This window comes from Diadema antillarum, unplaced genomic scaffold (genome assembly GCF_040938485.1).
Source record: "Diadema antillarum isolate AM-2024a unplaced genomic scaffold, OU_Dant_1.0 scf00000182, whole genome shotgun sequence".
Classification (NCBI taxonomy): domain Eukaryota; kingdom Metazoa; phylum Echinodermata; class Echinoidea; order Diadematoida; family Diadematidae; genus Diadema; species Diadema antillarum.
In genome coordinates, this window is record NW_027271071.1 from 35031 (window position 1) to 59783 (window position 24753).

At 37.6% G+C, this 24753-nt stretch overlaps 1 protein-coding gene across 1 annotated transcript in view; it reads right to left on the reverse strand.

Annotated features, from left to right (window-relative positions):
- The window catches only part of LOC139723163 (uncharacterized), a 47375-nt gene that overhangs the window by 10368 nt on the left and 12254 nt on the right, over positions 1 to 24753 (reverse strand). The window contains exons 4-9 of the mRNA XM_071634424.1: positions 19267 to 19480; positions 17407 to 17559; positions 9379 to 9477; positions 7069 to 7203; positions 5662 to 5878; positions 4750 to 5095 (exon numbers count right to left, since the gene is read on the reverse strand). Coding sequence (XP_071490525.1) covers positions 4750 to 5095; positions 5662 to 5878; positions 7069 to 7203; positions 9379 to 9477; positions 17407 to 17559; positions 19267 to 19480 — 1164 coding nt within the window. The remainder of the gene's footprint in view (positions 1 to 4749; positions 5096 to 5661; positions 5879 to 7068; positions 7204 to 9378; positions 9478 to 17406; positions 17560 to 19266; positions 19481 to 24753) is intronic.

Genomic DNA, 24753 nt, shown 5'->3' on the forward strand with positions numbered 1-24753 from the left:
TACACTAATGAGATTACAGAATGAAGTATATTTGACCTTTGACCCCACTTTACACAACCAAGATAGCATCTGAGCAAAAAGTTGTTATTTTGTGAAATGATTCTTGCAACATGTTTCTTACGTGTGCAAAATGTGGGAAAGGTAAGACGTGTATTTACAAAGATACAGGATTAAAAACTTTTCACCTTTGACCCTAATTTACCTACCCAAGATGGTGTCGGAAGAAGAAGTTGTTATTTTATTAAATGATGTTCGTGACATGAACTAAACATGTGCAAAATATGGGATTGATAGCCATTGTTGTTGTTGATCTATTCCACAGAAAGTGGAAGAAAGAAAGAAAAATAAAGAAAAAGTTAAGGTATTGTATAGTAATTTGAAAGAGAAGCATAAAAAAATCAGAAAAAGATAAAGTTAGGAAGGAGAATAAGACTAACTAAAGAAAAAGAAGAAAAAGTGTTTTTAAAAAAAACAAAAAGCAGGGGTGAGGCTCGAACGCGGGACCTTTAGATTAAAAGTCCGATGCGCTTTGCACTGATCTTTTTCATCCCCCATAGGCTCTGTGTATTAAGCAAAATGACGCTACATCGAAGCCAAGTGCCAATTTGACCAAGTTTTTCGGCGTAATCCCGACGTCGTATGAAAAAACAGAGGGCACATTCCCGACAGCCCAAAGTCTCAGCTACAACATATTAAAATCTGGGAGAAATTCACGGAGGAATAATTGAGCTATAGTGCTCGAAAAAGATAGTCATGTCAATTTTCATTTCCAGAAAAACTGCACTCCCATAGAGATAACACGTGAACTGGTCAAATTTGACAAGGTTACTTTCAATCCATTTTTACGAGGTGATGACGTAATCCATTCAAAATTTTGATGAACAATTTTAAAAGAGCATTTAATAAGCTACAACATACTGAAATCTGGGTGAAATTCGGCGAAGGATAATTGAGATACGCTCGAGTAAACTTGGAATTTGATGACGTCATTTTGAAAATTTACTTTTTTTATTTTATTAAGAAATTTGATATCTTTTAATCATTTTTCCAGCATCGCCAACCCATGAAATGACATGCACAACTTATCAGCTTTCAGAATATGTAAAGAAAATGGGGGTCACCGTCCTTCCTGACGAGTAAAATCGGATTTAAAATTGGCGTTTTGGGGGCATAGGTGCACTGTATCGCCGTTGACGCGCGCAGAATTTCAACTTTGACGGGCCCGTATGACGTCATATTGAGTCCGATTGACTTGAAACTTGGTAGAATTATTGCTTTACATTTCAGACATCCGATCCATGTGAAAAAAACGGGAAATTTTTATTGCATATGAGCTGGACGTGCGTATATGCGCGCGCGCGTACGCGTCCGTCCATTTTTTCCAATTTTTCAACAAATGCTCCAAATGATGTGAAACGTGTGCAAAAAAAAAAAAATTGAGCTCAATTGGAGCATGTCAACATTTCAGCATCTGATCAAAAAGTTGTTATTTTGTGAAATGATTTTTGCAATATGGTCCTTACGTGTGCAAAATGTGGGAAAGATAAGACGTGTATTCACGGAGATACAGGATTAAACACTTTTGACCTTTGACCCTAATTTACCTACCCAAGATGGTGTCGGAAGAAGTAGTCGTTATTTAATGAAATGATGTTCGTGACATGAACTAAACATGTGCTAAATATGGGGTTGATAGCCATTGTTGTTGTTGATCTATTACACAGAAAGTGGAAGAAAGAAAGAAAAATAAAGAAAAAGTAAAGGTATTGTATAGAAATTTGAAGAAGAAGCCTAAAAAAGACCAGAAAAAGGAAGGGAGAATACGACTCACTAAAGAAAAAGAAGAAAAAAGTGTTTTTTAAAAAGCAAAAGAATTGGCAGGGTTGAGCCTCGAACCAGGGACCTTTAGATTAAAAGTCGGATGCGCTATCAACTGAGCTATTTCATCCCCCAAGGCACTGTGTATTAAGCAAAATGATGCTACATCGAAGCCAAGTGCCAATTTCAAAAAAGTTTCTCGAGGTGATCTTGACGTCGTACGAAAAAACAGAGGGCACATCTACGATAGCCCAAAGTATCAGCTAACAACACATTAAAATCTGGGAGAAATTCACCGAAGGATAATTGAGCTAGTGCTCGAAAAAAGAGAGATAACACGTAAACTGGTCAAATTTGACAAGGTTGCTTTCAATCCAATTTTACGAGGTGATGGCGTCATCCAATCAAAATTTGATGAATTTGATGCTACATCGAAGCCAAGTGCCAATTTCAAAAAAGTTTCTCGAGGTGATCTTGACGTCGTACGAAAAAACAGAGGGCACATCTACGATAGCCCAAAGTATCAGCTAACAACACATTAAAATCTGGGAGAAATTCACCGAAGGATAATTGAGCTAGTGCTCGAAAAAAGAGAGATAACACGTAAACTGGTTAAATTTGACAAGGTTACTTTCAATCCAATTTTACGAGGTGATGGCGTCATCCAATCAAAATTTGATGACGTCATTTTGAAAATTTACTTTCTTTATTTCATTGAGAATTTTGATATCTTTTAATCATTTTTCCAGCATCGTCAACCCATGAAATGACATGTAGAAGTCATCAGCTTTCAGAATATGTAAAGAAAATGGGGGTCACCGTCCTTCCTGACGAGTAAAATCGGATTTAGAATTGGCGGTTTTTTGGCATAGTTGCACTGTATATCGCCATTGACGCGCGCGCGAAATTTCAACTTTGACGGGCCCGTACGACGTCATATTGAGTCCGACTGACTTGAAACTTGGTAGAATTATTGCTTTACATTTCAGACATCCGATCCATGTGAAAAAAACCGGGAAATTTTTATTGCATATGAGCTGGGCGTGCGTATATGCGCGCGCGCGTACGCGTCCGTCCATTTTTTTCCAATTTTTCAACAAATGCTCCAAATGATGTGAAACGTGTGCAAAAAAAAAAAAAAATTTGAGCTCAATTGGAGCATGTCAACATTTCAGCATCTGATCAAAAAGTTGTTATTTTGTGAAATGATTCTTGCAATATGGTCCTTACGTGTGCAAAATGTGGGAATGATAAGACATGTATTCACGGAGATACAGGATTAAACACTTTCGACCTTTGACCCTAATTTACCTACCCAAGATGGTGTCGGAAGAAGTTGTTGTTATTTAATGAAATGATGTTCGTGACATGAACTAAACATGTACTAAATATGGGGTTGATAGCCATTGTTGTTGTTGATCTATTGCACAGAAAGTGGAAGAAAGAAAGAAAAATAAAGAAAAAGTAAAGGTATTGTATAGAAATTTGAAGAAGAAGCATAAAAAAGATCAGAAAAAGCAAGGGAGAATACGACTCATTAAAGAAAAAGAAGAAAAAAGTGTTTTTAAAAAGCAAAAGAATTGGCAGGGGTGAGCCTCGAACCCGGGACCTTTAGATTAAAAGTCGGATGCGCTATCCACTGAGCTATTTCATCCCCCCAAGGCACTGTGTATTAAGCAAAATGATGCTACATCGAAGCCAAGTGCCAATTTCAAAAAAGTTTCTCGAGGTGATCTTGACGTCGTATGAAAAAACAGAGGGCACATCCACCTTAGCCCAAAGTCTCAGCTACAACACATTAAAATCTGGGAGAAATTCACCAAAGGAAAATTGAGCTAGTGCTCGAAAAAAGATAGTCATGTCAATTTTCATTTCCAGAAAAACTGCACTCCCAGAGAGATAACACGTAAACTGGTCAAATTTGACAAGGTTACTTTCAATCCAATTTTACGAGGTGATGGCGTCATCCAATCAAAATGTTGGTGCACATTTCTGAAAGAGCATTTAATAAGCTACAACATACTAAAATCTGGGTGAAAATCAGAGAAGGATAAGTGAGATACGCTTGAGTGAACTTGAAATTTGATGACGTCATTTTGAAAATTTACTTTTTTTATTTCATTGAGAATTTTGATATCTTTTAATCATTTTTCCAGCATTGTCAACCCATGAAATGACATGTAGAAGTCATCAGCTTTCAGAATATGTAAAGAAAATGGGGGGTCACCGTCCTTCCTGACGAGTAAAATCGGATTTAAAATTGGCGGTTTTTGGGCATAGTTGCACTGTACATCGCCATTGACGCCCGCGCGGAATTTCAACTTTGACGGGCCCGTACGACGTCATATTGAGTCGGATTGACTTGAAACTTGGTAGAATTATTCCTTTACATTTCAGACATCCGATCCATGTGTAAAAAAACGGGAAATTTCTATTGCATACGAGCTGCGCGTGCGTTTATGCGCGCGCGCGTACGCGTCCATCGACTTTTTTCAATTTTGCAAAAAAATGCTCCAAATGATCTGAAACGTGTGCAAAAAATTTTTGAGCTCGATTTGAGCATGTCAACATTTTAACGTATTCGTACGCGTACGTTTTAAGTATAAAGATGAATTTTGAGAATATGAGTAGAAAGAGCTTGACTTGAACTATGAGACGTAAATTTCATGAAAAATTCCATTCCATTAATGAGATATGAATGAGAATGTGATTTCATAAAATGACGTCATTGTGACGTCACGGTCGACTGATCACAATGATTTTATGAGATCTGTCGTCTTTGGATGGTATAATTTTGAATTTGATAGGCAGAGGACGATAGGCAGAGGACTTTCTGAGTTAACCTCTGCACAACTTTTGAGGAGAAAGTGAAAGGTGATCCGAGAGGATACTCGGATCACCTAATTATGACTACACACTGTATAGGCTCACCTTGGAGGAACCGAAGGTGCACCGCCAGATGAATCAGATTCCCTGGTTACCGGTTTGAGATAATCCGGGTCGAAAGCCCGAGGACTCGGGATCGGTTTACGTTCAGTGCGTTGGTAGAGCGGCTCCTCCTCCTCCGCGATTGTCCCCTCGGATACTTTCCTCCTAATGTCAGTGATAGGGGGTGGAGAAGGTGCAATCCTCGACGGCATGGACGTTCGGTTATCCGGGCTCGGTGAAGATGTTCGTGGAACCGGTATCTCGGGAAGTGGCAACGATTTGCGCTGGGTTTTCGGCACCATTTGGATTTCTTGATCCGACATCCGCCTCGGAGGGTCTGGCTTTTGACCTGTTGGAAGACGATACGTTTATTTGGCATTTTGTCGACTGTGGCCATCAAATTTCTTGCACTGACCCGTTCTGTAAGCCTTAATTCGAATTCGCCGTGGCTTCGCTTCAGTTGATCAACAACGGCGAATTGTGAAGTTTAGCAACTTTATCACTTGTAATATTCAGCCTCTTAGTTTCACATCCTGAATGAAATACTTTTGAAACTAGTTCACTAGTACCATCGTTCATTGGTTTATGTGGCTCCTAATAACTTGCTCTCAGAGTGTTTTGGCAAACTGAATGTGGAGACGAAAGCATTTTCATGCAGTGTTTATCGTCAAATGTATAAACAGACAAATGTAGACGTGCGTTGCTCGCACCTACCTTTCTCTGTGCTGCTTCTTTAAACCTGTTTGTTGAATGTCTGACGTACTTTTGTGTCGTTCTGTTGCTGTTCTTGATTTTGTCGGTACGTTTGTAATTTTGTCCCCCCCCCCCCAAAAAAAAAAATAAATAAATAAATTAAAAAAAAAAAAAATATATATATATATATATATATATAATAATAATAAAAGAGCACTAAACCTGACTGAGCTTGGACCGTCTTGCAGGCGCTAAAAAGGGCGTGATACCAAGCCTGGCGTTCCCGGTCCGTATCGGCGATGAAGGTGAACGTTCTGCCGGGTATTTTAAGGAGGAAGTGGAAGCCGCTTGGCCATTCGGGATGATGTTCGCCCGTCAAGATAAGAGAGAAGCCATCTTTGTACGATCCCAGGGGTACTGACCGCCTCGGATTGGCGTCCTGTAGCAAGCCATTTGCAGAAAGAGATCCACGACAATACTTGTGAGCTTTTCTGGCTGTACTGATTGAGATGATGATGGTAATGTTATGGTGATGATGATGGTGATGATGGTGATAATGGTGATGACATGGATAATGGTGATGATGATGATGATGATGGTGATGATTTTGATGATGATGATGGAGACGATGTTGATGGTGATGATGATGGTGATGGTGATGATGTTGATGATGGTGATGATGATGATGATGACGATGATGGTGATGATGATGATGATGACGATGATGGTGAAAATGGTGATGATGGTGACGATGGTCACGATGGTGATGTTGCTTATGACAGTGGTGGTGATGTGCGGTGCTGAAGAGATGATGAGATGCTAATGATGTGATTGAAGACGAACGATTATGAGAAAGATGGTGTTGATGGTTGGAATTTCCGACCTTTTCTTTCTTATGATTCAGTCACATTTTGCCCATGTATTTCTTCAACTAGTATGTTTATTGATTCATGTAAACAAATGACGTGTATTTAAATTTCATTTGGAAATGTAATAGTTACATTGTACTTAATTTGTTTATATGAAATTGTCATATTATATGCTTTGGCCGGAAATGAAATAAAAAATGAAATGAAATGAAATGAATGACAGGTGGGGTGATAGTAGAGGTTGGGATGGTTACATTGGTTGTATTATATTGAATATTGGTGGTAATGTGGTTCGCAATGGTGACAATTTGTTTTAAACGAATATATCGTTATGCATGATATATATTTTAATATGGGTATAAACGACGAACACAAAGTGATAAGGCAGTATAGTAAAATTCACAAAGATGCTCGTTTCACCTTTTGGCGTTACATTCAAATAACGAGGACGCGCCCCTTGCAATTTATTTATGGTCTAGCTCTACGAATGCTTTTTGAGCTTTCCAGGGTCTTCCTTAAAAAAGAAGAAGAAGAAATGATAATCCGACTCATCATTGAAGATGAAATGTTATATCGTTACAACCCATTGATCCGTGTAATGAGCTTATACTTCCAGGACTCGGCACCGATGAGTGCAAGCAATTTCTGCCTTTGAGAGTCAGTTACATCCGGCACAAATAAAGATGTACGTGTGCTGGCCTTCAGTCACTATGAACTATGACATTACGTTTTTCACTGTCGCGAACGATCACGTGCTCACCAGTGGGTTGATGAAGTACATGAGAGTCTGTCCGTGGAGAACAAACCACCGTCTCCTGAAGGGCTTCCGTCCAGTACTGTCCGTCTTCTGCATATAGCCCTCCATGGTCACTTCGCGATTAAGAGCTCGCGAGACCTGTGCAACAAGACACAAGCAAATAAACAAACAAACAAACACTCACATAATGACCAGCGAGCACAGAAATATATACTCACACTTCTGAACATATTTACAACCTGAAACAAAACAGCAATGATGACGATCATACAATACTGACGTGCTCGGGGAAGAATTATTTCAAATTACTCCCAAGAAATTGTTACTGGCAAAATATCGACGTGTCCTCATCAAGGGGAATAACAGGAGAAAAAAAGGAACGCGAAAGTGCATGGGAAAAATATTACAAAGTTTCTTTTGAGGCAAACATACTTACTCTATATCCTTTCATTAAAAGTTCCTGACAAAGTGTCGAATTACATCCCGTTAGCAGTCGACCGATGATCGACATTGCCACAAAGAGGAACTGTTTGACATTTTGTGAAATAATCTATGATTTCACAACTAGAGTGATGCAAAGTACTTCAACATGAATTGCGTGCGGCTTGTTGTTCCTAGGAAACTTCATCAACTTGAAAAAAGGTTGTGAAGAGTGCAGCACTAGCCTTGAAACTGGCAGTGAAAGTAATTCTCTTGAAAGATTATCGTCTGTTTACTGGGTCATCGCGGAGTACGATCGTTCAACCAATTCTCTTCATTTCCTCATTAGAACTGATCATAAAGGGCCACTTCTTTGTTCAAATTGACTTAAAGGACAAGTTCACCTTCATAAACATAAGGATTGAGAGAATGTAGCAATATTAGTAGAACACATCATTGAAAGTTTGAGGAAAATCAGACAATCCGTTCAAAAGTTATGAATTTTTGAAGTTTTTGTGCATTTCCCGCTGGATGAGAAGACTACTGCAGTGTATGAATAACTTAGATGTCACATGCGTACAACAATATAACGAAAATATAAAGAGAATTTCACAAAATTCCATCTTTTGAAAAAAGTACACATTCCCCTGACTCGTTACCGACAAATGTTATTAGTAATATTATTCCCCCTGCCTTTAGAAAGAGGCAAGTCAAGTGCTCTTTTATTATGCGAAAAAAGTGAAAATATGTTGAATTTTCTTTTACATTTTCTTTATACTGTTGTACGCATATGACTCACAAGCTGTAGTAGTCTCCTCATCCAGCGGTTCCAACACAAAAATTTAAAAAATTCATAACTTTTGCATCGATTGTCCAATTTTCCTCAAACTTTCACTGATGTGTTTTACTAATATTGTTGCATTTTCTCAATCCTTATGTTTATGAAGGTGAACTTGTCCTTTAAGTATAGAATGAAAGCGGATTCGAAACATATCGGACATGAGAATAATTGAATGAATGGTATACGACGTGGCAGTTAAAATCTCGCCATGTCTTTATGCTACATGAGCACAATAATGCCGTTCACTATCACATGCAAATTAAATGTCGTCGGATAAGATATCTCCCTTAGATCAGAACAACAAACAAATAGCAAAGCATTATTAGAACATCCCATTTAAGCAAGTCATAATTGCACATCATAACAACTCTAAAGTAGGACATGACTTTCTTCAATTTGTCTACCTCTGTCTGTACAAATAAATTTGTAAGATCGCAGCTGCTGGTTCCTATTTTCCATGCCATGTTTGTTAAAATGTTAGTAGATCAGCAATAAATTGCAATCTTACAAATTTATTTGTACCGAGGGAGACAAATTAAAGAAAATCATTCCTGATCTTCACCCCTCTCCTTAATTATCTCTAACTCCGAGTACTTTGATGCCGGTGACATAATTTCTTCTTTTCGAATTTATGTCAAAGAAAGAGAATTTAGTGAAGATTTGTGTAGTGGTCCACAGAGGACTCGCGACAAGGTGAGATTGCCTAAGATTATTTGAATAGTGACCAAAATCACCTTTAGTTTGGCAACACGTGAAACTTGAAATACTATCAACTTCCTCATTAAATCAGTTCTGGGTATTCTATCACACTTAACTTTGTAAAGTCAAATAAAAATGGGGTGAAGTTTGAAACAGTTCAAACTCTGGAGCCAACATTCTGTATTGCGAACCATCTGGGATTAGCTTGTTCATAATTGAACGAACGATCAAACAAATAAATAAATAAAGGCACTGAGAAAGTCCCCGCATACTAAGATAAAATCACAGAAAGTATCTTCGTCGTTGAAATTACTATTAATGTCAGTCATAAATGTAATTGTATTACATTGTACCTCCTTATTGTCCACAGAAGTTCTCCTGACACACAGAATGTGATGTTTCAAGACCCAGAACTTGAAAATACAGATGGACTGGTACCACTCATACATGTCCTGTAAGGAGAGGATAAAGATAATAACAGTAATATTATACATCTTTTAATCCTTATTAACAATATAATCTTTATCAACGATATTGAAAATTCATCTCCGCTTCGTAGTCTTATACTTTTTGCAGACGATATAAACATTTTTTTTTTATTTCAATAAAAGGTTTGCAATACTCATCAACACACTAAAGTTAGAAATATTTAAAGTTTCTGCGTGGCTTGTTTGTAATACATTATCACTAGACATTTCTAAGATAATTAGGATCTTATAAGATTTAGGTCTCATAACTCTGTAAATGTTAATTTTACCGATTATTATGTTTGTGTTGACGGACATCCAATTATTGTCGAAAATGAATTTTCCGAATTTTTAGATAATTCTATTGATTCAATTTTGTCGTCGAACGATCACTGGTCTTACACAATGTACATACCACAGAAGTATCAGAATTCTATACAGTCCAGCTGAAAAAACACTGTTTCTTAGAAGTCCTTAACTATTTTGTGCAATGCCGTAACATTACCGTATATTACCTGCCATAACACTGCGTGGGGGGAATTGTGGTTCAACCAAAACAAACCTAATACTGCTTTTACAAAAACAAGCCATCACGTTGTTGATCATGAACTCACGCTACATAACAATCTCCATCCGATCCATTGTTTTATCAATCAAAAACACTGTAATGACATTCATATCTTCCAAACGGCAATCTTTAGGTATAAATATACGTTTAACCAGCTCCCTTCACCGTTCAAAGACCTCTTCATCCCCATAACTCTAGCTGTTTATTCCTACCCAACACATCGTTTGTCTATCCTTTAGAAAACCCCAGCAAAGAATCGTCCTGTAGCACAAAAATCATTGAAGATATCAGGGGCTAGACGCCTGGAATTTCTTATCCGACAGCCTTAAACGATAATTATATAAACCCATTTATTTATACAAAAAAAAAACACAGTTTAATGATATAATGTTAGGTCAGTGCATGGTTGACGATGAGAACATGCTGCTTTCTATTCGATTGGTGTTTTTTCCCCTCTCTACTCACTCTCACCATTCACTCTCATGCTGTGATCACGTCAAAGTGTGTATAATACTGTTGTACAAATATTTTATTATTTCTGTGCTTTGTGTGTTATAGTCCTAAGCGAATTCCATTATACTCGCACTCACTCCCAAGATCACTATAATGGACACTGATTCAAACCGGCTGTCGCCTATTAACACCTGTATACGTGATCTAGTCCACCATGTGTGAACTCATCACTAAGCTTTCACTACAACATCCCAAAGGAGTAGGACTAATAAGGCGAGCCGACGAGAAATGTCTGCCTCGGTGTGTGCCGATCACAGTCATTTGTTTTTTTTTTCTGATGGCCGCCATTGTCACCTCATTGTACTGTTGTTCAATTAATTGGAGACGTTTGTGATTAGAGATGGCAATCCCTGGTAACTGATTGATAATTACTGCTAACTAATATGATAGATAGCAAGGGGGTATTTCAACTAACATGCAGCAACGTTGTTGTTATGTGTTTATGTAAAGTATTGCATGCATTTTTATGCACCCTTGAATACAAAAGCTCAACACCTCCTTCACCTGCTTCGCATGGTAGTGACCCTTCACTGAGAAGCCTCTCATTCGGGGCTTGACTACAATTAGGCCTATACCTATCCACATATCGCTGCTTCCGACCCAAATCCAGCTTGGAGAATAACACTAAATAAAGTTAAAACGACAAATAAAATATTTGGTATGCATGCTGTATTCGAAGAGGTATGGAGATTTGAATTGACATTCAGTATAATGTACCTTCACAATCGAAACACTGACAGATTCTATTCGGTATACGAAAGACTGCTAAGCTCATGTGGAAGAACACCTAATATGTCACGTGACCGAAAGCCAGTTCTTGTTTTCTCTCTCTCGTTTTAATAAGTTATTACATCTTAAGCGCTGAAAAAAACTTTGGTGATTTCAACTGTAATGGAGGATGAAATACTCTTCAAAAATAAGAAACATTGTACAGTCGTTTTGTGAAACAGTATTGCAATGGAACACCTTGTGATGATTTCTGAATAGCGTTCACAATGTCCTGTTCACGAGCATTCTAGACACTCGACTCGCATTATAGAGATTCCCGCTTTCTTGCGTTTACAAGAAAAATCTTCATACTGTTTGGAAGGCGTACTGAACGAAGGTGTTTATTCATAATAGTCTGAAGTTTTCGTAAAATGTTTCGCCATGTGTGAACGTTTGGAACGATAGCGGTGTAATACTCCTACTTTGGCGGTCGTTTAACCCTTATGGCCCCAAACAAAAATAGTTCCCCTCAAGATGGAAGCCACGTAGTAATGACCAATGACGAATATGTATCTTTTCTAAAAACACCACACAATTGCAATTCTCCGTCGCCATGATTAACTACAACTGACGAACGTTTGCATGGAATAAACATCATGCCTCCTGTTTAATTAGCACCACTGGTCAACGTCGGAACTATTTTACTAACTGGGATATCTGATCATTCCCAGAACAATAAATGGGACACGTCGACCGATGGTGTTGATTGATAAGATGTATGCTATTTGTATATGGTAGTAGGTAAGTTGCTGCGGATGTTTGTGGTGGTGATGTTTGCAGCGTTGCGAAAGGCTCGTAAAATGATAAAACATAATTGTTTGCAACGTCATTCTTTTTTTAAATCAAAATTTCAACTCTAAAATCTTCTCTGCATATATATCACTTCTGTCTGGCTTTATGGCTATAATTCTCCTTTTTTTGCCAACAAAGAGTCAAAAGAATTATACATGTGTACTATTAGGTAGATGTTTCAGGACAGATGATGTAGGGCCTACCATAATTTGTTTTGTTTTGTTTTTTTTTAAAGCTGACGTAAGGATAAAAAAAAACGCAAATGGAACAAAACAACACAAAGAGGACACTGACAAGTAGTTGAACGCGCGTGTATTGTACAGGGTAGTCCTGACTTGATGATGGTCTGATGAAGATAACATCATTTGAAAATAAAACAGTTTGATGATCTAAGCAAGGTCTGCTTTTTCAGGGAGATGTATGCGTGAACTAGGATTCCACTATTAAACTTGAGGAAAAAATTCCTGTTATACTTATGATATACCAGTGTGAACATTAAATAAAGGTTTATTGATTATGACGAATTATACAGGTTCAGAACAATGAGCTGTTAAAGATGATATATCAACGAAGAAACTGAGGCTTATATATAGCCACAAGCAGACAAAGAAGCAAGCTTGCAATTTTTGGTGTTTAGTTTGATCTTTGTGGTTGTCTTTGAATGTAAACTGTTATCTTTATATTTTCAAACCTGCCAACTGAGCAAGACCGTAAGGAAAGTTTGGAATAGTCTGTACAGTTTGATCCATTCACATAATATAAATATTGAGTAAACGATCCTGGTAGGTTCAAAACGTTCCCAATATTTACCATCGACAAGATGTAGTTCTTCATATCATGAAGTTCCTTCCATTTCATCATGGTGTCCAATATACACCAGAACGGACATTAATCTCTCTTCTGGATTGAGCAGTTTGCTTCGCTTTCATTTCATCTAATTCATTTCATTTTCATTTCATTTCAACACGGCGATAAAAAGAACTTGCTCAGTCAGTGGCTGTAATTCTGCAAGTCCATTACAAAATCCCATAACACAGAATGCTAAATTTAGTGAAACTAAAACGTGGTAATTACACAGTCTACATGTTTTAGATTGGTGATTTCTTTCGTTGTCAGCAAAGGAAGTTATTAGTCATTCTCATGCACCGATGTATGAATGGTTATCATGTGGTACCCTGGCGAAGCAACGTGTTTTTTGTCACAACACAGTCCAACACGCGGTGTATTATGTCACTTCCAGCGCTGATTTGATTTCATCTTTCACGTCCGTGTTTACTGTATAAGATATAATAGGATCGCTTTGGCCCATTTAATTCGCACTGTAAAGAATAGGTTTCTACCAAAAGAGAGCTGAACCTTCGTTTCCTCAATGATATTATGTCGTTTCGTAAGTACAGTACGATACATCTCAAGATCATTTCACGACAGCTAATCGTCTGCTTGAATCCGGGCCCCAAGATGTACTTCGTATCTAGGCCTACTTTGCGTCGGACATATTTACTCTATCCCGGGTCTAAACAACAGAGCGGTTAATAAAACCAGTCATTTCTGGACCGAAGACGCAAAGCGAAAATATGGAAACATTACGGTTTGGGGAATTTCCGCCCCACGTTGTCCCTTTAGTGCAGTTTTGATTTCTTGAATCGAAACTAAACTATCAGTGGGTGAAGGAAAATTTGGCAAGATGCATGAGAATGGTGCATTTTATATACTAACTTCGAAATAACACCTAGTTAGTGGTCATGCTGTGTAGGCACTCTCATGGGAATTATGAACTTATGTTTTCAGACCATGTAAGTGTATAGTGGGTATTTACGAAAATACAATTATAGTTAATTTCCAGATTCATTATAGGTACATGTAGATCTAGTCAAAAACCACCTTCACCATGGGATTTCAGTGGTTTTCAGGGAGAACAGTTACACAAATGCGTATTCCATCCACTTTTATATCATGCCAGTGACGTGTAATATACTGAAACACTATTTGTTCTCCATTTAGGTTCCTATTACTTCGTCATACCTAAAGATATTGAAGTCAAAACGGAAAGGAAACATTAGGAAAGCTGTAGTTGTAATCAATGATGTGCTCAGATACAGAACCTGGTACATATTAGATGCTGGACACGCTTTCATTCGAATTCAGGGAACTTGTACCTTCGTGGGTGGATTTAACACACAGTACATACACACCATCATGTTTTTAACTGATTGGGACCTTTGAACGGAGTTCGAGCACACCCATGCTTTTTGAAGATCTGAGAATTAGAATGAAACGATTTGGTTTCGTCAGAAAGCAGCACAGTAGAAAAATCATGTGCGCTTTGTACAGGATATTTTGTTCATACCTATAACATCTTATCGACAAAACCTCTAGGAATTTACTATTAGATGTGAACCTGTATATATATAACTCACGTGAAAGAAGAGTTACAGGCAGTCTACTACACAATTATTGCAGTAGGCTGCGTAGAGCGCAAAATTCGCGACAGAAGTATTAATCAAGGAACAGATCCTAGATTCGTATAGAGGAATTGTAGCATTTTACTGGGATCCCGGAAAATAAACAATTAGTCACTCGTATAGAGTATCAGCTGGCGCTGATGAGCACGCATGATCCTTGTTTCTTCACACTCATTAGACTAACACAGACTGGGACAGTAAGCTTCCTCATGCAATCTTCAAAAGAGGACAGAGAACCGGTTAGTTGACTGAACATTTAAGGGCAAAACATGCAGCACAGCGCAGAAGGCAACGGCAAATCCTTTATGCACTTTGAACGTTTTACATTGTCGAGATACGATGTGAGGCCTCTTAACGCGTTCGTCGACCAACATAAACAATGATAAGTGATGACGTCCGTGTGCGTGATGGAATCCCAGAGTTAAGAACACAGGCCTGGCTAAAAACAGGGATGTAGACACCGCAACATTTTCCTGAAGCACTTCAGTAATTGCTGCATATCCTCACTGGCGGGTGCCCAGAAGCTGTTTATACATGTGCACCCTTCGACTTGGTGTCGAAGGGGAGGAGTTTCGGTGACACTAACGAAGGTGACGATGATAATGACTGACAATAATAACAATTATTATAAGAGAGTAACGTTATAATTACTATGACAATGATATTGATAATTATAATGACGATGATACAAATAGCTAAATTAAGAATAGCACTACCACAGTTTGTGGTAAAGCTGTTCTTAGTTATAATAATAATAATAATGATAACAATGATAATAATAATAATAATAATAAAAATAATACTAATGATAATAATAATAATAATAATAATAATAATAATAATAATAATAATAATAATAATAATAATAATAATAATAATAATAATGTGTAATGATAATAATAGGCCTAATATATGTAATAATCAGGTCTTCTTTCTCAAGGGTAGCCTCCTCAGTGTCACCATTGCTCTACCAGAGGCGTTGCCAGTATACACCTGCATGGGTCGAGTGGGATTTGGTGGGTCAAAACATCTCGTCCAAGGACGTAATACTGGGCGGGAATCGAACTCATGTCCTCCAATTTGGAGTCGTTAGTCTTATCCACTATGCCACAGCTCCCCCATAGTTATACAGCGCATAACTATCATATACCAGTCAGGAATTCCCAAAGTCCCTATATGCACTTGGACACTTCAAAACACAGAAATGAAGTAAAAGCAAAACCAAAGTTCGCATTCATATCCTGTTTGGTTCTTCAATCAGCTAACAACGGAAGCGCACTGCATGTATACATCGATGAATAGTGTATATTTACATCGGTCTCAATCTGCTCACAGTGGCAAATGTTCTCAACCTTTTTCTTTCCCTCCTTAAAAAGAAAAAGGTGGCACAATATAAGTACATGTAGTTTAAAAATCATAATGACTAAGACAAATTATTATTCTACGGTGTCATCACTGCTAAAATTAGACCAACTTACATTATTCATGCAATAACCACCACTCCAGCACAAGGTCTAGCATTAATTGTGTCATTGCTAAACACAAGCCCACGGACACCATTCAATAACCTTCACTCTAACACAAGGTCTAAAGCATGGTGTCAACATTGCTAAACACAAACCCACTAATACCATTCAACTACCTCCACTCTAACACAAAAGGTCTGGCACGGTGTCGCGGCAAAACACACCCATTAACACCATTTAATAACTACCACTATAATTATAACACAAGCTCTATACCATGGTGTCATCATTGCTATACACAAACGCACTAACACCATTTAGTAACCATAAGAGACTCAACCACAACTGAACACCAATAGCTCTAATTCTTCTCTAACAACTAATTACATTCATCTAAAGCCTGTGTGCCCAAACAGTTCATTAACCTGAAAAAATATTCCACAACGACACAAATGAAAATTAATCAATACTACAGTCTTTACAATATGATCACCAGCGCTATTTCCCAATCAATACCGAGACATTCTCGCCATAACCATCAACATCGAAACAACTATTCCTTTACAACAAAGCCTCCAGCCTCCATTACCTCGCCATTTCTGGTGATAATCACTGCGAACATAATAAAACGCTCTGAAATAAATGAGTTTGTTACCTGTTGGTTTACTATCGTTTGACTCAGTCTGCATGGCACATGTACTACTCATGAGTGTTCAAGTAATGCACTCCAGTAAGATTGCTCTAGCCTAGATATAGGTGTGCAATGTAGTTATGTATGCATACGTGTGACATGTAAGCATGTGTGCGTCTATATATACGACAGATTGGCGTATAAATGAATTTAATCTATATATCATTAATTCATTCATATTCATTCATATGCCCTTCCTTGTGCACCCTATAGGTAATACATAGTTTCATGTATGTGGATTCAATTTAATTCAGTTCAGTTCAATTTGTCATTTATTTTGCATTAAACAAAAGTTGTAACAAAATACAAAGCATACATTACACATTTATTGATAAGCACACAATTATTAATAACTACAATTAATTAATTCATAAACTTATCCATTCATTCATCCATCTATCAATTCAGTCAGTCAATAGTCTTGTATTTTTCTCGTTGTCTTGGAGGTTTTTTGTTGATGATGTTTTTACTTTTGTTTTTGCTTTTGCTTTTGTATTTGTTTTTATTATTATCTTTATTTTTGTTTTTTATTTTCATCTTTATTTCTATTTCTATTTATGTTTTTGTTTTTGTTTATGTTTATGTTTATGTTTTGCTTTTGTTTTTGTTTTTTGTTTTTCGTTTTTCGTTTTTGACGTCCCTCGTTCAGCTTACCTTTTCCTGCTCAGCGTAGAGGTAGATCATCCGGACGCCCCGCGTTCCCTCGTCGATGATGAGCTGAAGACCGTTTGGGTAGTGGATCTTTTGCTCGGATGCGAGACACACGTGCACGTCAGTAAGGTTGATGTCCCCTCGCATAGTCTGCATCTGATTGGGATGACGATCATACATTAATAATTGAAAGAAATTGGACTGAGGTGGGACGTTGCTCTCGATCTTAGTCTCCCTTTTATTTGTCAAGCTTTCGGCCCGTCATTGGGCCTTCGTCAGGACCTACCAACAGAACGATTATTATATGAATAACCTGATGTGTCATATAATATATAATGCAATTTCACATATTACCAATCTTCTTAGTCATTTCCTTTATATACACAAATCAATCATTCAATTCAATACAAATATCCAATCTAACCTCAAATCATCTTCAAAATAACATCATATGTCCAGAAAATATATAAATAAATTCTTATATCATAATGCTACCATATGATAATCATATTGTCTTATAATTCTTAGCGTGATGATCACAAACAGAATCATTATATATATCATATTCATATGTCTATTTGCATTGCGTATATGTATACATCCGCATACGCACACACACACACCCACATACATACGCACATATATACATATTCACATACACACACACAAGCAAACACATACACACTCACATACACACTCACATACGCACACATGTGTTAACCATATTTACAATGTGAAGCCAAAGAACAGTAAATACCCCTTAGACAGGCAGTAACAGGGTCGAATTTTCACGCAAAAGCGGAAGAGCGATGGCGAATTTTGCTTTGCAGTACCTGGCACTTGGTATATAGCAGGAGGACATTCCAGGAGCTTTAAAGTTATTTTTAACTTTAACATCACATCCTACATAAGCCATTAAGGTTTGTAGTTCAACTTTGTGCATGAGCAGAAGAAGAAGAAAAAATAATAATTTGTCATAACAGGCATGCTGGTTTAAATTCATTGAGATAAACAAAGCAGCTCAAAGCAAAGAAAATGTATTCTACTTAATGAAACACTAAAAAGAATACTAAAGAGATTCTACAATAAAAAGATACAGGGCCAAAGTGGAACTTTATGGGTTAAGGTGGGATACAAAATGTGAATGGAAATTCAATATCATTCGGGTATATAAAACAGTGATAATAAGTGATGATATTCCAAAAATTCTCCCATTGGTTTGTAATATAGTGTATCGAGATATAATACTGTGTTCTTATATAGTATCTATCTCTACGGTTTGCATACATGAAGATATAATGGAATTCCTGTTTCACCAATGATCTAGCCACTGCAGCCACTCCTACTTAAAGGATACCATGGTAATGTTGTCGCCAAGTCGATGATAATTTTATATAAAGGATATATAATGCAGTTTTTTTTTATTCCATTTTAGAAAGATGTGAGTTATATAAGTCATGACCAGGTTGGCTAAGATACCTCTTTTTTTAGTGTCCATATGTGGATAAAACCAATGTCATTGTGTTAAAAAACACGAAAAGCTCTGATTTTAACGAAATTTCTATGGTTGTTTGCTTAACTTTACTACTATACCGCACCCAATAATTAGCTTGAACTCATTGGCGCTGAACTTTGCGAGGTAAGGATTAACGCAAATATTTCCTTATTTACATCATGTGCAATCCACATAAGCTCCGTTTCCACTATATGGTTCCCTCACTCTTACCACATCCTGTCCCTAATATTCATTCATCTTCTCTCCTCTGTTACGGCTCCCCCTCCCCCTCACTCTCTTTCTCTCTCTTCTTTACCCTCACACCCCATATCTCTTGTGTCCAACCTTCTTTACATCAATACCAATACCTTGGCTTCTGTGTAGTATACAAGCGAATTGCGGGCAAAGCAGAACCATCTCCGCTGAAACATGTTGTCATCCCGACCTCGTTTCCATAGATACCCAGTCTTCACCCCCATCTTCATGAAACCCGGAAGAGGTTCAGGCTTGAATGGGAATCCTGCTGGCGACGCAAAGTGACCTTTGACGTACTTGGAGGTCAACCACTGCTCTCGAAACGTCCTGTGCGGGCGAGAAATAGTTGGTTTTTAGGTCAGTTATCTACAAATTTGCCTCGTGGTGTCATTGCAAGATATCTCAACTTTAACTTCATCTATCTATGCATATTATCGATTAACATACACATAAATAGAATAAAGATTTGGAATACAAATTGGCACAGCAATAGAATATAAATAAGAATATAAAGAAGTTATTTCATCATCTCTACTTCTTACCTATGTTAGTTATTTATACATTAAGTAATTTCTTTGACATAATATCCTGACGATTTATTTCGTGTCATAAGAAACCCAAAACAATACAAGTTAAGACTTCCAACACAAGATGAGGCTGTTGGCTAATAAGAAGAGACAAAGAATAAAAATATACCTAAAATATTGATGTGAGAAAAAGAAAATGCATGTGTTGTGATAATCCGTGTTGTGTGTGTGTGTGTGTGTGTGTGTTTGTCCCTAGGCTTGAAGAAACATTTTGTCACACACTTAACTAGAATGTTTGAACTTTAATAAGAGCCATGGAGTCACAGAGACGACATTAAATATCACATCAAAGAGGAAATCAAACACTCCACGGATGGTGCGACAATCTATAGGTCGACTCAGAGTTCAAAATATAGTATACGCACTCCTGACTTGCCTAATTTCGTCATCGATGTTTTTTGCACCTTCTAACAAATTTTGGGGTCGGAGGTGAGGTAAGAATCAAGACAAATAAGAACGAGTGCTACAAGCAGCTTGACTGTATGGGTAAAAGGAGAATGTGCACCTCTTAATTACCACGTTGGACACACGACCTCACCATTCACTTAAACTGTCATGACTGTGTTGAACGAGACTGCACTGTTTGCATCCATGACATGGCGTAAAAGATAGATTATTGTCCGCATGAAAATTAAAAACAAACATAAATACAAGTTCTTTTCAGATACTTGGACAACATTTTTCCGATATTTTCTCTGATCAGCTGCTTTGTTTTGGTGCCCCTGCCATTTACACTGTAAAATAATTTATCCATGATCATTTCCCTGTACGGAAATACTGCTAATGGTAATGTATTTCCCGCTTTACGCCTGATAATTAAATGCGCCGCGCATACTACCAAGGTTCGACACTGGAAACTTCATGCAAATGTTTATCCCCACAGAACGTTTTGGTCTCAAACACTCCTTTCGCGTACTCTCGTTTTCAGTCTTATACAATGCTTGCTAAGACTGAAGAATTATACCACATTTATATTTCATCGAAACTGAAATTTTAGATACAATGCAAGAGCAGTACTTGCACTTACCAAAAGAGTCCTCATAACCTATCGGGCATATGCCCTATGATCACTCAAGGTTGAAAGATAAATCATCATGTCCTCCATTGATATACAAGAGTGAGAAAAAGGGAGGTAAAATCTTAGTGGCAGTAATACGCACGAACGATATTTCTTGCTCTACTTTGACGAAATTGATCCAGCACTTTACGGTAGGCTTACTAATGGTACTGCATCGTTTGGTACTAAATTAAGGTTATTATACATGTATGCCAGCACAAGATCTTACTCATGGTCTCAAAATGGCAGTCAATTGAACAAAGAATACAATACCACTGCTGTTTTATGGTGTACAAATTGCTGCATAATTTAACCCCACAATAGATCACTCACCTCGTGACCAAACATTCTGTTACCTATGCTACGCGGTATGCCCTCTCTTATCATTTCAAATTCAAATCAATCTATCAATCTATCAATCAATCAATCAATCAATCAATCAATCAATCAATCAATCAATCAATCAATCAATCAATTGCACATACCCAAACCAAAAACTGAATAGAACCAGGGAGGTGGAAAGAGAACACCTCCCTAATAAAACAGAGGCTCCTTCCCATATGCTGCAAGCAACGTATTTAACACGTTATACCCATTAATTCCAGCAGCCTCTTCATTGCAGACAAGATGACAACACACATCTCTATTTTGATGTGATATTACACCCATTGCACTAGCTATATGGTTAGATCCCACTTTATCACTTGCTTTTATGTTTGTTTGTTCTTTTTCTTTAATATGATTTGATGCCTTTACAAATCAATTGCTTATCAACTGTATCATATTTATGTTCGTTTTGCTTTTGTTTTTGATTGTACACACTTGTTTGTACATGACGCAGGGCTTCCATGTAAGGCAGGCCTTTGTGGCGCTGAATGGGACTACCCTGCTTTTGAATAAGAGGGGATAAATAAATAAATCACTCAAAAGCAAAATAGTACCTCTTTGAGAGAGAGAGAGGACGATCTTCGAGTCATGATGTTTTCTTGATATTTTGCAGACATCTTTAGGAGTGATAGACTTTATTTCCAGATTCCATCCTGGATTCCATTCGTTTCCTAATAACAGGCTTACGAGTAGCCGCTATTGTTATTTCCCCGTCCTAAACGACCTCATCCAACCATGGAAATCTACCGGCAGACCTTGATTGTTGTTGGTGATGTGTTTTTTTTTTCTTTGGTACACTATAGACACAGAATTACGTGATTCTACATAGGGATTTCCCCCGATTTGAACCTTTTAGCCTGCCGTGCATCTGACTGCAATTTAAACGAAGATATTAGTCAAAAGTATAACACGGAGCGGAAAAGAGGCTAAGTCCTTGGGCATCCGGTTTGATCAACTGATGGTCGAACCGGTCTTACAATGTCAACATCATCAGGTCAACCACAGTCAACCACAGTCAAGCGCCATGACAACTTTATATATAAGGAACAGTGAAACGGTGAACCTTTCTTTTAGTCAAGTGTGGAGGAAATCTGCAGCATAAATTATTTCGTCATCACTCATTTATTGACACCTCTTGATTTACTTCTCCAGAAGGAATTAGTTGAATTCATTAGATCTGCGGAAAATTGGAAAGAAATTTGAATACAAATTTGAGAATATAGCAGGAAGTTTGCTCCTCTGGAATCTGTTGCGATTAAAAAATCATTTGTAAATTTAGCGTTTACTGAGAAACACATAATTATCATACTTATCTATAAAAAAAAAAACACAGATAAAAGAGACAGCAATTCTGTACAGTATGTGATACTTACAAAGAATCATAACAATTATAATACACCGAGACAGCACCAAGCCCCAGAAATCTGATTTCTGAGACTTTGTTAGGTTAAAGAGAAACTCCAGGCAAGCTGAAGTTGATTTCACTACAAAAAGTAAGGCCAAGTAGAGCTATAAAAAAAATTCCATAACATCTGACAAAGATATAAACATTGTGGATTTTTAAATGTTAAAAAAAAGTCGTTGCAGGGGTATAATAATGGGCATAATGAGTCAATTATTTGTGTTGATTATATTGATATTCATTTCGAGGAGGATTAAGAGAATTAAGAACAGTAAGAATCAAATAACATACATGGAGGAAAAAGAAAACAATGTGAAAATAGAGTAGAGAAACAAGGAGAAAAAAATAACCAAAAAAGAATGGAGCTGGAGGAAATCGAAAATGAGAGAAGAATAGATTAATATCACTTACATCTACACGAAACACAAGGCATTATGGTTCCATTTCATTTGCATGCTTGTTTGTAATGCACTTTCAATTTTTGCCTGCACTATATTGACTTGAGTGGTTCACAATTTACAAGCATGCTTTTCAGTGGACCTCTCAATTCTTTTTTTTTTCTCTAAACATAACTTTGTATTTTGTCGGTATGCATGTATAATTTTTCATTTGTTAACCATTATCTATCATTTAAAGTTGAATACATGCCTATGTTATAACTCCTGATTTAGGCCTACTTTGTGTTATGTTTTGCTGAAAAAAAAAAGAATGAAATGAAAATGACTTAGCTGACAATGCTCGAATGACGGCAAATGTTATGAGACCAGTGGCAGTTATTACAGGTCTGATACAGCTCTTGACGGCTATGACGTCAGCTGCCAGCAGTATACAACTGGCAATTCAATTCTTTATTTCCTGCTATTCCAGAAGCCAGCCCCAAACTCGTGATCCTTGAATGAGTAATGACAGGCTTTATGTTTCTTATTTTGGAAAATCGTTCTTGATAATTCACAGCGAGAATCCCTTTAGCGCAGTTCTGAATCTATTCTAATAAATCTGCAATGTTGGGTCTTTAAGGGATACATCAAACTTTCCCCGATATAGTATATTTCCACTTTCACACACTTTCCACAACTACGGTCATAGTTCCACTAATTATTTTTAGTAAATCTCTAGAAAGAGCAAATGATTTTGCGAAGACAAATGATGAGCATTTGTCGTCAGTATTTTTTGAAAATTGGTAGTTAGGTATACGGTGTGTGATTCGATTTGATTTGATCTGATCTGATCTGATCTGACCTGACCTGACCTGATCCGATTTGATTTGATTTGATTCACTCACGTAAATTGTGCGAAGCTGCATGATGTCCCTTTGGACATAGCCACTTCGATATCGTTTGTTGTGGTATGGTGATCTACCTCCTGATACTGGAAACCAAACCTCTCTCTGACAGCTGCCCTGCACAGTTTTGAGAATGACGAGTCGATTATGTCAACAGTTCGAAGTTGTCTCTTTATTTCTCACTTCCTTAAGGAAACGAAGTTTGACATGGGAATGTTTAGAATGAAGTGTCGTGTACATTTACGATCCTCGTTTTTCTTTGTTTTATTTTCCTCTTTTCCTCCAACTCCTTCTACATCTAGGTCTATGTCTTCTTTTTCATCGTTCCCTTCACATTCTCTTCTTGTTCGCTTTCCAGTCTCCCCTCTTATCTTCCGTTTTATTACCCTCCTCATCCATCTTTTCTTTACGTTCTCCTTCTGTTCTTCTTTCCTCCAAGTCCTCACAACGTTTACTTTTTCTTCTTTCTACTTTTGCTTCTTCTAATTCTGTCTTGTTTACTGATTGGATACCAACGTGTCCCTTGTCTACCTAAGGAGAAGGTCACCAGCCTCCACACAGGATGTCATCGCTGCTATCAACCTGGCTATCTTGTAGTGAAGGGAAGTTGCTCATCGTGTGAGGGCGTGAAGGCGTGAGGAGGGTGCACAGCAACGTGTCAAACATCAGGTGCGAATTCGAAAAGATTGAAGAGATCATATACGCCAGAATTTTACTATAGCGCAGTTTGAATGGCATAGTAGTACAGCGGATTGGGCTCTAAAACATGTAGTCACCGGTTCAAGCCATGCCTGCCCGGTCGCTGCACCCTTGGACGAGTTATTTTACCCTCCATGACGCTCATCGTAGAAGGCGGATACGGGTTGTGTGTAAGAGGAATGGTAA